Source organism: Dama dama, chromosome 20 (genome assembly GCF_033118175.1).
Source record: "Dama dama isolate Ldn47 chromosome 20, ASM3311817v1, whole genome shotgun sequence".
Classification (NCBI taxonomy): domain Eukaryota; kingdom Metazoa; phylum Chordata; class Mammalia; order Artiodactyla; family Cervidae; genus Dama; species Dama dama.
Window position 1 is genome coordinate 19,105,870 of NC_083700.1, and position 14,257 is coordinate 19,120,126.

The 14,257-nt window shown below is 46.6% G+C and overlaps 1 protein-coding gene across 1 annotated transcript; it reads right to left on the reverse strand.

Moving 5' to 3' along the window:
- Window positions 1-6,872: 6,872 nt before the first annotated feature.
- Window positions 6,873-8,819, reverse strand: IVL (involucrin). Its single transcript, XM_061119892.1, has 3 exons — window positions 8,280-8,819; window positions 7,953-8,201; window positions 6,873-7,346 (listed from the first exon to the last, which is right to left on the reverse strand). Exons 1-3 carry the CDS (start codon window positions 8,817-8,819, stop codon window positions 6,873-6,875), a joined length of 1,263 nt encoding a protein of 420 aa, XP_060975875.1.
- Between the last annotated feature and the right edge of the window lie 5,438 nt (window positions 8,820-14,257).

The window sequence follows — 14,257 nt, forward strand, 5'->3', positions numbered from 1 at the left end:
ATTAATTTATTTTATTTGGATGCTAATTACTTTACATTATTGTAGTGGTTTTTGCCAAACATCGACATGAATCAGCCATAGGCACACATGTGTTCCCCATCCAGAACCCCCCTCCCAACTCCCTCCCTATCCCATCCCCCAGGATCATCCCAGTGCACCAGCCCAAAGCACCCTGTCTCAGGCATCAAACCTGGACCAGCAATCCACTTCACATATGATAATATACACGTTTCAACGTTACCCTCTCAAATCATCCCATCCTTGCCTTCTCCCACAGAGTCCAAAAGATTGTTCTTTACATCAGTGTCTCTTTTGCTGTCTCTCATATAGGATCATCGTTACCATCTTTCTAAATTCCATATATATGTGTTAGTATACTGTATTGGTGTTTTTCTTTCTGACTTACTTCACTCTGTATAATAGGCTCCAGTTTCATCCACCTCATCAGAACTGATTCAAATGCATTCTTTTTAATGGCTGAGTAATATTCCATTGTGTATACGTACCACAGCTTCCTTACCCATTCGTCTGCTTATGGGCATCTAGGTTGCTTCCATGTCCTGGCTATTATAAACACTGCTGCGATGAACATTGGGGTACACGTGTCTCTTTCAATTCTGGTTTCCTCAGTGTGTTTGCCCAGCAGTGGGATTGCTGGGTCGTATGGCAGTTCTATTTCCAGTTTTTTAAGGAATCTCTAAACTGTTCTCCATAGTGGCTGTACTAGTTTGCATTCCCACCAACCATGTAAGAGGGTTCCTTTTTCTCCGCATCCTCTACAGAATTTTTAAATGCCTATTTCTAAGTCAAAGAAGCTGCTGCTGCTGCTGCTGCTAAGTCGCTTCAGTCGTGTCCGACTCTGTGCGACCCCATAGACGGCAGCCCAACAGGTTCCTCTGTCCCTGGGATTTTCCAGGCAAGAACCCTGGAGTGGGTTGCCGTTTCATTCTCCAATGCATGAAAGTGAAAAGTGAAAGTGAAGTCTCTCAGTCGTGTCCGACTCTTAGCAACCCCGTGGACTGCAGCCCACTAGGCACCTCTGTCCATGGGATTTTCCAGGCAAGAGTACTGGAGCAGGGTGCCATTGCCTCCTCCGAAGTCAAAGAAGCTAGTCTGATTTTAATTATATGACATTCTATAAAGGCAAAATTATAGAAATAGAATAAATATTAGGGTTCAAGGAGAGCACAGAAGGGTTGGATAGGTGAAGCATAGATGACTCTGTTTTAGGGCAATGAAACTACTCTGTATGATTATAGATACACACACACACACACACACATATATATATATATAATTTTGCATTTGTTAAAACCAATAGAATTTTACAGCACATAGAGTGAAACAATGCATGCAAAATAAAGAAAAAATAAGAAGTTGGGGAATCCTAGGAAAGAATATAGACTGTTACGACATTATCTGTGTTACAAGTGTATGCAACTGCCTCATTGGAGGAGGTAAGAGAAAAAGAAACTGACTTAAATAGCTTTGGAAATGAGAGAAACATGTAAGACTAAAGATATAAGAACTGCTTATCAGCATTGCGGTATGGTTGAGACGGGAATGGCAACCCACTCCAGTAACCTTGCCTAGGGGAAGTCCCATGGACAGAAGAGCCTGGCAGGCTACTGTCCATGGGGGTCACAAAGAGTTTGACATGACTGGGCAACTAACACTTTAACTTTCATGCTGTGCTCAGTCATGTCCGACTCTTTGTGACCCCACGGACTCTAGCCTACCACATTCCTCTGTTCAGGAATTTTCCAGGCAAGTATACTGGAGTGGGTTGCCAATTCCTACTCCAGGGGATCTTCCTGGCCCAGGGATTGAATATGCATCTCCTTTGTTGGCAGGTGGATTCTTTACCACTAGGTCACTTCTGATTCTTCTATGAATGTACACTAGAAATGAACAATTAAGAAGATGGATGGTGGATGGTAGGTGTGACATTTTTCACAGTTGGAGTTGGAATTTACATATGAGAAAGAGGCTAGAATGATTCATGTGGTTAAGGATTATAGTTGGAGATGGTGGTATGAACTATGTTTAGCTTAATATAAATACAGGTGCTTACATATAGAAATGCACACGCATGCACACATATACATACATGTTAGTCGACATACATATATTTCCTTTGTGAATTGAGTGGACCCAAAAGAAACAGTAAACTAGTAAAAGTGAGCATGACAGATCTTGGTTTTTAATGGCATTCTCCAGTAAAATCAACCAGGACTCCTCGAAGAATTTGTTAACTCTAGGATTGGGGCAGGAATATACACGATAAGCCTGGAGTACCTAGTAGTGCCAGAAAGGATGGAATGCTCAAAAAATCAAAGGAACGAAGGAAAAACAAAAACTAAAAACTCCACTTTGATGTTTAACTACAGACACAGGAATCAATTGAAAGATCGCCTAATGGCCAAAGCTGGAACAATTTAAGCAACAAAATAAAATACTATTCAGGTCCTTTGCCCAAAATAAAGAAAGTACTATCTGGATCTTTTGTCCATTTTAAAACCGGATTTTTCATTTGTTTGTTTTCTTTTTTTTTTAATTTGTATGAGTTCCTCATTTATTTTGGATGTGAACAAACTCCTTTTGGTGATAGACCATACTATTATAGCCAAGACCACTGCCAAGGAACCTATTCTCTAGATAAGTTGGTTTTAGGTCTTGCTTTTAAGTCTTTAATCCATTTGGGTTGATTTTTGTGTATCATTCTGAGAGTCTGATTTTATTTTTTTGCACTGAATATCCAGTTTTCTCAACACCATTTATTGAAGAGACTATCCTTCCTCATCTTGTATTCTTGGTGTCTTTGTCAAAAATTAATTGACCACATAAACATGGATTTATTTCTAGTTTCTCTAATCTGTTTCTTTGATCCATGTGTCTCTTTTTATGTCAATATCATGCTGTTTTCAGCAGGTATATGAAAAGGTTCCCAACATCACTTATCACCAGGGAAATGCAAATCAAACCACAGTGGGATATCCTCTTACACCTGTTAGAATTGCTATTATAAAAATGTAAAATGTCAAAAGCTAACAAGTGTTGGCAAGAATGTGAAGAAAAGATAATCCTTGTACACTGTTGGTAGGAATGCAATTGCTATAGTTATTATGGAAAACAGTATGAAGTTTCCTCAAAAATTTAAAAATAAAGCTGCCATATGATTCAGCAATACCACTTCTGGGTATATACACAAAGGAAATGAAATCAGTATCTTGAAGAGATATCCTATGTTCATTTCAGCATTATTAATGATAACCAAGATATGGAAACAACTTAAATGGCAATGGATGAATGGGTAAAGAAAATGTGATATATGATGTTATATTATAATGTGTGTGTGTGTGTGTGTGTGTGTGTGTGTGTGTATAATTTGGACTTCCCTGGTGGTTCAGTGGTAAAGAAGCCACCCACCAATGCAGGAGATGTGGGTTTAATCCCTGTGTTGGGAAGATCCCCTGGAGAAGGAAATGGCAACCTAGAAAATCCCATGGAGTAGCCTGGAGGGCTACAGACCATGGGGTCACAAAAGAGATGGACATGGCTTAGAGACTAAACAACAACAGCAAATTTAATCTCAGAAAGGGAGATGAAATTTGTGACCCCAAAGAAGCTGAATTTATAGTAGCATAGAGCAGAGTAGTGGTTATAAGAAGCAGGGGTGTAGGGGGAAAAGGGAGATTTTTAAAAATGAAGGAAAGGAGAATGGTGGTTGCTGAGGGCTGCAGGGAGAAGGTCATGGGGAATTATTGTTTAATAGGTACAGAGTTTCCGTCTTGCAAGAGGGATGGTGGTGACGGTTGCACAACAACATGAATGTTCTTAATACCTCTGAACTGCACATGATTAATACATGAAATTTTATGTCATGAGTATTTTACCACAATAAAAAATAAACTACTACTGGAGTATAACCCAAAGTGTAAAACAAAATATTAATGAGTACATGCTGACATAAATAAATGATTAAACACATCTACCATATACACATCCAAACATATACATATCCATATATACATAAGGAGAGGAAATAAATATGTCTCCTATATGGATAATTCAAAATAATTTATGAGGTTACTCCATCTTCAGTGACAGAGAGCTTAACTCCTCAATTCTTTCTTAATCGTGGGCTTTGCAGAATGACATCCTTCCAAAGAATACAGTATAGTCAGATGGGATGTTGGGAGGGAGGGTGAAGACAGTAATTTTACAGTGGAGAAGCCTGATATATACTACCTCAGCCAGGTGATCAAGGTAATAAATCATGTGAATAGTATGTACTCTTTATATAATGTAATGAAAAAGCCAGTTTACCTCTGTGGTATTCCTCCTAAAAAACAATAACTCCAGTCAAACCATGAAGAAAACATCAGACAAACCCAAACTGAGGGATATTCTATAAAATACCAGACCAGGACGCCTCAAAACTATCAAGGTCATCAAAAAGCAAAGAAAGTCTGAGGAACCATCACAGTCAAGAGGAGCCTAAGGTAACAAGACAGTAGTGTGGTATTCTAGATGGGATCCTGAAACAGGAAAAAACATCAGGTGAAGACTAAAATAATTGGAATAAACCATGAACTTCAACTAATAATAATGTACCAATACTGTTTTGCTAATTGTAAGAATAAATGTGCCATACTAATATAAGGTGTTAATAACAAGGGAAATTGAGTGTAAAGTGTAAAGTAACTCTCTGTACTATCTTCTTGACCTTTTCATAAATCAAAAGCTATTCTGAAAAAAAGGTATTTGATACATTCTGCTATATATAAAATCTATAAACAATAAAGTTCTGTTGTATAGTACATGGAGCTCTATTCAATATCTTGTAATAACCTACAATAGGAAAGAGTCTGAAGTTGTACATCTGAAAGTAACACGATATTGTATATCTACTCTAGTTAAATAGATAAATTAAAAAAAAAAAGAAAAGAACCACCAAAAAAGTCTATTAAAAATCAAAACCTAGGACTTCAAAAAAAACTGCACACATTCTGGGTGTTTCTAATTACTTCTCCCTGTGCCCCCAATCTTCCCACCCAGTTCTACCCAAGCTTCCTTTTAACTCTTGTCCTCTTAGGAGGACTTGAGCTTGTAATCTCATCCTCTAAATAATGAGAGCCACCCAAGGAGTGAAGTATTGAGATCAAAATTTTGAATGAAACACCCTGTTCACTGTGTGATGGATGAATTCCTGGGTGTGTGGACACAGGGATCAAAGAACAGCTTGAGGGCCATTGCAATCATTCAGGTGAGAAATGACCTCGGTCAAAGCTTGGAGGATGTGGGAAGGGGTAGTAAGGATTGATCTCTGCTGTGGGGGTAGGGAAGAAGAGGAAATGAGCGTAGGGAATGATGTGGTTTCTCTGGCTTTGGTGAATGCACAGATGGTATCATTACCCAAGAGAGAGAATTCCTAACGAGGAATGACAGTGTGTGTCACTGGAGTTGGTCGGGGAGTAAGGGACACTAAGTGCCTTTCAGACCCACTGACTTTGCGTGCATATGGCATTCTCAAAAGAGATGTCCCTGACATATGCTCATGATTGTGATGAAACAGCTTTGGGTAACTTGAGAAAACCTGCCTGAGATGATGTTAAATTATCAGAATCCTGGTGGCTCAGCAGTTATGAATCTGCCAATGATGCAGGAGATGCAGAAGATGTGGGATTGATCCCTGGGTCAGGAAGACCCCCTGGAGGAGGAAATAGCAACTCACTCCAGTATTCTTGTCTGGAAAATTCCATGGGCAGAGGAACTTTCTGGGCTACAGTCCATAGGGTCACAAAGAGTCGGGCCTGACTGAGTGCACACACAAGGTGATTCCCAGGAAGGAAAGAGCCCCATGTCCTGATGTGGTTAATGGTAGGTAGTAAAGGCTACAGAAATGTCAGGGAGGGAAAACCACTGCAATGATCGTAGATCTGTATTTCTGCAAGCTACTGGCTCCTCTGATTCCAGTTGGCCCAAACTTTGCTTCCCTTAGTGACATTTTCTCCATCAGAGACCAGTCCCAGAAGTCCCTCTTCTCCCCATCTTCCCCAATTCTGCTACTTTACTTTCCTAAAGTCTTCCTTAACCATGTCAGCAGTTCCAAGACTCTTGGAAACCATGAGCACATTCTGTGGAGAGAAAATCTGGGCAAGCACCAGAACCCAGGTGGAGCCCCCACTCCCTACCCGTGCCTTTAGCACTGGGTTAGCGTTGGGTTCAGTGGGTATAATGGAAAGCAGGGCTGAACTGAGATGAATAGATCCTCATCCCTCAGCCAAGGTAACCCATTCCCTCTTCCTAACTGTTGAGTGCTACTTTCAGGTACACGAGTGAACTTTTGTTTTGCTGTTGTTTTCATTTCCTTTTTAGAAGCTGTTGAATGTATTGAGTGGTTTGGGGTACAGAATCAAAGAGGGGTCAGAGTATCTGTCCACCTATGGGAACTGGCCAAGAGAGTCATTCTCAACCTTTAACCTGCACACGGGTTTTTATGTGGTGAGTGATAGAGTAAAAAGTCAAAGAAAATACAGAATTCCAAGCCTTCCAGGATTTATTCTGTATTATTGTACACACTCACAGATTCAGCTATAACAGTGGGGATGTAGTCAGAGTAGCTATAGTCACTCTCTCCTCAGGTAAAGCCTCTGGCCACCTGAGGTTGGGATTGGGCTCATCAGAGGTGGATGCTGGGCTATAACTCCCCCCACCCCAGCCCTATCAAAGAGACATGCAGAAGGTCAGGGTCAGGCAGGTTCACAGATGAGGCGGGTCACCCAGGTTGGGGGCCCGAGATAAGCGAGGCCACTGGCTCTCTTTTCACTTGTATGGGATTTCCGGGGCCTCTGGGACACTGCAGGTGGTTACTTATGTTTAGAAGGCACTGCACCTCCTGCTTCCTCAGAGGGCAAGGCTTTTCCCTTCAGTGGCAGGACTGGTTGGATCTCTTGGACCTGGCCGGGAGCTGGGACAAACACAGGCTGTTTCAGCTGCCCGTCCTGCTGTTCCAGCAGCTGCTCCTCTTTCTTTTCCAGTTGCTCCTCTCTCTTTGCTGGTTCTTGATCCAATTGCTGGACCAAGACCTTCCCCTGTTCCAGCTGTCCTTTTAGGTGCTGCTCTCTTTGTGTTTTCTCCTGCTCCAGCTGCGGCCCCAGGTGTTCTGCTTCCTGATATTCCTCATGCTGTTCTTTTTGCTGCTGCACTTCCTGTTCCTGTAGCTCGTGCTGTTGCTTTTTGACAAGCACTTCTGGCACCTGTGACTCTTGCTGCTGCTGCTCCACATGCACTTTTGGCACCTGTGACTCTTGCTGCTGCTGCTCCACCTGCTTTTCTGGCACCTGTGACTCTTGCTGCTGCTCCACATGCACTTTTGGCACCTGTGACTCTTGCTGCTGCTGCTCCACCTGCTTTTCTGGCACCTGTGACTCTTGCTGCTGCTCCACATGCACTTCTGGCACCTGTGACTCTTGTTGTTGCTGCTCCACATGCACTTTCAGCACTTGTGACTCTTGCTGCTGCAGCTCCACATGCACTTTCGGCACCTGTGACTCTTGCTGCTGCTCCACATGCACTTCCGGCACCTGTGACTCTTGTTGTTGCTGCTCCACATGCACTTTCAGCACCTGTGACTCTTGCTGCTGCTCCACATGCACTTCCTGTTCCTGTGACTCTTGCTGCTGCTCCACATGCACTTCCGGCACCTGTGACTCTTGTTGTTGCTGCTCCACATGCACTTTCAGCACTTGTGACTCTTGCTGCTGCAGCTCCACATGCACTTTCGGCACCTGTGACTCTTGCTGCTGCTCCACATGCACTTCCTGTTCCTGTGACTCTTGCTGCTGCTCCACATGCACTTCCGGCACCTGTGACTCTTGTTGTTGCTGCTCCACATGCACTTCCTGTTCCTGTGACTCTTGCTGCTGCTCCACAAGCACTTCTGGCACCTGTGACTCTTGTTGTTGCTGCTCCACATGCACTTCCGGTACCTGTGACTCTTGTTGTTGCTGCTCCACATGCACTTCCGGTACCTGTGACTCTTGCTGCTGCTGCTCCACATGCACTTCTGGCACCTGTGACTCTTGCTGCTGCTCCATATGCACTTCCTGCACCTGTGACTCTTGTTTTTGTTGCTCCACATGCACTTCTGGAACCTGTGACTCTTGTTTTTGCTGCTCCACATGCACTTCTGGAACCTGTGACTCTTGTTGCTCCACATGCACTTCCTGCACTTGTACCTCTTGTTGCTGCAGCTTCACATGCTTTTCTGGCACCTGTGACTCTTGCTGTTGCTGCTCCACATGCACTTCCTGTACCTGTGACTCTTGCTGTTGCTGCTCCACATGCACTTCCTGTACCTGTGACTCTTGCTGTTGCTGCTCCACATGAACTTCTGGCACTTGTGATTCTTGTTGTCTCTGCTTCACATACTTTTCTGGCACCTGAGACTCTTGCTGCTGCAACTCCACATGCACTTCCTGCACCTGAGACTCTTGCTGCTGCAGCTCCACATGCACTTCCTGCACCTGTGACTCTTGCTGCTGCTGTTCCACATGCTGTTCTTGCTGCTCTGGCTCCGCTTGCTCTGGTTCACACTTTTGCTCAGGCACCCCCTTCATAATTGTGTGTTTCTCCCTGAGCTCCAAGGGGACCTCCCCCGGGAGCTCCGAGTGTACCTCCTGGCATGGGGCAGGCAGTGGAGTTGACTGCTTCACTTGCTCCTGCTGGGTATCGGTGGGAGGAGAAGCAGGCTTGAGGGGCTCCTGAGAGAGGGCAGGGGGCAGAATCACTGGCAGAGTGTACTGCTGGGACATCTTGGAAGCTGCTTTCGGTCAATCTGAAAAAGAGGAGGGGTTAGAGGAGTTACTGAAAGCATGGAAATAGATGAAGCACAAGAATCTGTAGCAGTGCCTGGTTTCTCAGCATTCCTAGTTCCCTTGGGTGGGGCATTCTTCTGATCATGCTGGGCTATCATTCCACAGAAGCAGCAGGGTGAAGGTAGGGATGGAGAGGGGCGGGGGAAGGCCCTCCTGGGAGCTTATTGTTCCCAAGAGCCAATAACAAGGACTGTCTCCAGAGCTGCTCTGCGCAGGTGCGCTGGGTAGCAGCTCACCTCCTGCTCTTGCCTATCCTTGTCTCTGGCTTGTTCCTGACCTCCTCTGACAAACAGGAGAGATGAGCTCTGGGATTATGACAGGAAGAGGGAAGGTGCCAAGGTGGGGGGAAGTTCTCCTGGAGGACCCCCAAGTCCTGGAAAATCAGTAACCCATCCCAACAGGATCTGAGAAGTGATGGTGCATGCCCTGGACTGGAGTCACATGACATTATCTTGGCTTAAATCTCCCAGTGAAATGCTGTGTGGTTCTGGGCACGTCATTTAGTCCCTCTGGGCCTCAGATTTCTCCTCTGCAAAATGAACCGGTTGGCATATTCAGCTCCAGGGCTTCTTTCTCTCTTGACCTTCTGAACTTTGGCTGGCGGTGGTGGTGGGAGGGGGCTGGAAGGTTGCTGGTTCTTTCAAGTCTCCTACTTCTAAACTGGGTTTCCCTGCCCCTGCTCTGCCTGAGTTCTCCAAATAGAAAGTGTTCCCCGTTTGGCATTTCTCCCTTCTGTAGCACAGCTAAAAATTACAAGTGTGTCCCTGGACCCCATTCCCCTTGAGAGAAGACAAAAATAATAGTGAGCCCAAATCAAGCAGTTTTAGGAGAGAATCTGACTGTATTTCCCCTGCATCCCTATCTTACTCTTCTCTCCTCCCTGTCCCCCACACTTGAAAATACAGTCTGAAGAAGACATGGTGCAAGAGGGGATTGCTGTCTGTTCTGTTTCCAGGCCACGCACCTAGCCCTCAGCACAGTGACCTGAGCTCCCCCAGAAGGACAGTGGTCCAATTGAATCCTGCACACGAGTGACCCCTGCACCCCCTCAGGCTGACCACCCCCAGCCACGTTCTGGCCTGTGGGAGGCCCCAGGTCCCAAGCCTGGTTCTACCAGCAAACACTCACCAGACTCACAGTGGGGCCAGCTGGAGAGGCTTCTAGTGGAGTGCTGAGCTGAGCAGGGGCCGAGGTGCCCTTTATACCGTTCCCCAGCCTGGCCTCCTTTCCAGGTTGAAGGAGAAGGACTGGTTTCACCACTCCAGTTGGTCAACTTCCTCTAGCCCCTTCCTGACTCATCATAGGCACCTTAATCAGAAAACCCCTGAGGGCCCCTTTTCACAGAGACACACAGCTCCCGCCTGGCCAGTGGGCTCTGGGGGTTCAGTCACCCCCATGAGGCTCATCACCTCGGCACAGGGAGGTGAGAGGGAGGCATCTTGGGAAACTGGTCCCCTATTCCTCTTTTTTTTTTTTTTTTAACCTCAGCCAAACTTTTCTTCTGAATCTCAGTTCCTTTACCTGTAAAATGGGTTTATCTTCCTTATTAGGCTGAGGGATTCAATTCCAGGGCACAGAATAGAAAGTTACATGTCTTTCTGGGATGCCCAGTCTGGAGATATGTTAAAGGTGGGAGGAGCCACTTTTCAGGGCTCTTTTCAGCCCAAGAAACAGGGCTACTGTGGGATTCTCTTGGCCACTAAACCACAACATATCTGCTCTCAAGACATACCTATAACATACCTATAACTTCATTCTGCATGGAAGTACTCTGTCCTGGGATAGGCGAGGGTTCAGTCTGACAACTTCAGAGGTTAAGCAGAATGCTTGCAGGAGTCTCCTGCCATGTGTCAGGGGCTACCCAGGCCCTATGCTGAAGACTGTAGTTACAGAAGTTCCCAAGAATGCCAAGCTCACAAAAACTCCAAGGCATGGACCACTTTAGGCAAGAAAACAGGCATTAAATCTATAATATATAAAATAATAAGGATTACTTTTTACGGTGATAAAAACAAATATCTCATACAATGTTTTGGGGAAATTCATGAAGATATAAAGATCAAGATTAAGGGGCCTTTCCAGGTGGTGCTAGTGGTAAAGAATCTGCCTGCCAATGAAGGAGACACAAGAGACATGGGTTCGATTTTTGGGTCAGGAAGATCCCGTGGAGTAGGAAATGGCAACGTGCTCCAGTATTCTTGCCTTTAATAACTTCATAGACAGAGGAGCCTGGTGGGCTATAGTCAACGTGGTCACAAAGAGCCGGACATGACCAAGTAACTGAGCATGTGTGCACGCGTGCGTGTGCATACACACAAACACTCTGACATAAAGATCAAAACTAGATCATCCACTACTTTCTCTAAACTACTCTCTGAACGTAGCTTAAGCAAACTTTCAGGGTGGGGGTTACAGCTGGCTTGTCCCTCACCAGCAACAATGGTGACCTAAGCCTCTTCGAATAAAATGTAAACTCCCTACCAAGTGTTCAAAGACCCTTACTGAGAGTCCTCAGTTACTAAGACAAGTCCAGTGCTCCCCACCTCTGGGGCCTCCCAGGATCCCTAACTCTGCGTCTTTCAGTTTCACAGTTAATGCTGGGGCCTGGCAGAGGGACTCCCCGGGACACCATCTAAAGGGTATCCCCTGATTTGCTGCATTTCACTTATAACAACTGAGGGCTGCTTTATTTGCTTTTGTCCACTTGTTTATTTTCCAAATTTCCCATTGAAAAATAAGCTGTAAAAGGCAGGAGTTTTGCCTGCTGTGTTTTCCACTATGTCCCCAGAACCTGTCCTAACCATCAAATATAACCAGTAACCTATAAATATCAGTGGAAAGAATGAAGGAACAGTGCATTTTAGTGTCATGCATATGTGTGTATAAACAAAATTGAATTGTGACTTGCCTTTCTCTTTAATAGCTTATTTTATGGACATCATTTAATCTTTCTCCTTCACAACCTAATCATAAAAAAAAAATAAAATCAAGGAAAATACTCATTTCTGGAGCTAATTTTGAGAAGTTCTGATTTCTGTATGGTGTCTCACAGGCATCTCCCTCCAAGCCCCCAATAGATCTATTTCTGAGCTAATTTTGTCATGCTCCTGGGGCTTAGTCTGAAAAGACAGATGGAAGGACTCCTGTTTCCGGAATATACCCTCAGTTCATGCCCTCTGTGGCCCCTGAGCCTCACCTGGGACCTCACATGGTCTCCCGTTAGCACAGGGCCGGCCATCTTCTGGGGCAGGGCAAGTGCTCTCCACCCTGCCCCCTCCCCCTTTGCCCCATGCAGAACTAAGCCAGCACCCTCACAAAGAGGCACCCATGCCTTCTACTTTGCAGCTGATCTCACATGGGAGGAATCTGCCTCTCCCCAGCTCATGACTGTCAGTCCCTGCTCCAGGAAGTCACACCGGTCTTATGGGTTTCCATGGACTAGAATCTGCCAGATCTACCTCCCGCCCTCTGATTCACAGCATAATGAAAGCTTTGGGGGAAGACAGTGTGTGAGCCTTTGGCCACTGGGCAGAGCCGGGGTGTGGTGAGGAGGGTGAAGCCTGGAGTTGCTGGGGGGTGTGTGTGTGTGTGCACGCGGGCGCGTGCTCACGGGGAAGGATTGGAGGAGCCCCAGCCCCAGCTCATGGGGCTCAGAGGCCCCATGCTCTGCCCTCAGATTGCCCCATCTGGGGCACAGACAGGCATGTGCATGGGGGAGATTCTCTTGGTGTCTGCGTGAGCGATCCCACGGGGCCCCAGGGCCCACATGAAGAGGCCGGGTAACTGTCTAGCCCCCGCCCACTGTCGTGGGGATGAGCTCATATCCCATGACACATGCAGAGGCCCTGAACCCAGCTCAAGGAGGCCCTGGCTCTTTATCTTGCAGAGCCAGAAACTGGCTGGTTTCTCTTTCTGAGTGACACATCCTTCTTGAACTGTTGCTTAGCTGTGGGGGCAGGATGAATGGGTCATGTACTTCACTGCCTGGGGGGGCCCAGGAGGAGGGTTATGAGGATAGCTCTTAGTAAGTTGGTGGGATGGGGTGATGGCAGATGGTCCTGGAGTGCTGGCTTGGACCAGGTCTCACTTTCTCATCTAGGGTAGCCACGCCTAGGATGTCTCCCAAAGAGGCAAAGACCATCCTCTGAGGCCGCAGACATCTTCTCCATCCCCTGGGGCTTCTCCTCTGCCCAGGGCACTGTTGCCCACATCTTCCCACAGTCCACACTCTGTACTGGTCACCTTCCCACAGGCCCATAGTCCTTACTCCCCTCCTCCATGGTGCCTCCTGAAAACTGGCCCCTGCTCCTCATTTGCCCTTTGTGGCCATCTGCTGCTCCAAGAAGAGAGAAAAGACCAAGAAAGGGCCAAGAGGCTGAGTCTTCCTCTCTAGACTCCTGGGTTGGCCTGTCTGATGTACCCTGGTGCTTCCCTTATGTCTTCCTCTGGCCTCTCCTCCTTGACCTGTGAGGTTGCTAGGTTCCAATTTCTTGCTTGTGAATCTGATCACTGTGGAGAGACAGACACAGCTCTGCTCCTGGTGCAGTAAGAGGAGCAAAGGCATGAAAGTTGATCAGGAGCAGAGAAAAGGAGCTGTTCAGTGCCCTCTCCTCCAGCTTGCAGGATGCCCTCCTCTTGGGCTCCCTGGGAAACCACATCCTGGGTAGCTGATTGTCTGCACCTGATTACAGCAGCATCTCTGAGCTGGGAGCAGGGGTGGGAGCTGGAGAACGCATGGGGAGGGCCTGGCCAGGGTGCCCAGGAGCTTCCCGGCACTTCCCAGTCCCCTCCACTGGGGCCAGTGCCGTCTTGTGGCAGGTGGGCAGTGAAGTCTGAAGAGAGGACATGAGAAGCCCAAGGCCCTACAGAGGGCCTGCAGCACAGCTGAGCAGAGCTCCCACACGCTGATCTCTGTCCGCGGGCTCTCTTCCCCACCAGGCTGCCTTCCCAGGTGCCTGAGCATCTGACAGAGGTAACGGGCTACACTAGATAACCCGGGACATCTTCTGAGTGTGAATCAGCCATCTACAGGCTGACCCCCATGTGGTCAGTTCTGGGCTTCCTGGAGGAAGGACCAGTCTTCTTTGGTTCAGATTCAATCAAAATGCCCTGAGGATGACCCTCATTTGTTCTGGGAACAGAAAGCTCTACTTCTTGGCTGGTATATGTGTGTTTGTGTGTTAGTCCATCAGTCGTGTCTGACTCTTTGAGAGCCCATGAACTGGGGCCTGCCAAGCTCCTCTGTCCATGGAATTTTCCAGGCAGGAATACTGGAGTGGGTTGCCCTTCCCTTCTCTGGGAGATCTTCCCAACTCAGGAACTGAACCTGGGTCTCCCCCACTACAGACAGATTCTTTACCATCTGAGCTGCCAGG

Bases quoted from the DNA above. Each gene is read 5' to 3' on its own strand.
- IVL (XM_061119892.1), bottom strand. From the start codon at position 8,819: ATGTCCCAGCAGTACACTCTGCCAGTGATTCTGCCCCCTGCCCTCTCT. The intron at 8,202-8,279 runs GTGCCAGAAAAG...CAAGAGTCACAG, and splicing joins AGCAACAGCAAGAGTCACAG to GTTCCAGAAGTGCATGTGGA. The intron at 7,347-7,952 runs GTGCCAGAAGTG...CAAGAGTCACAG, and splicing joins AGCAACAACAAGAGTCACAG to GTGCCAGAAAAGCAGGTGGA.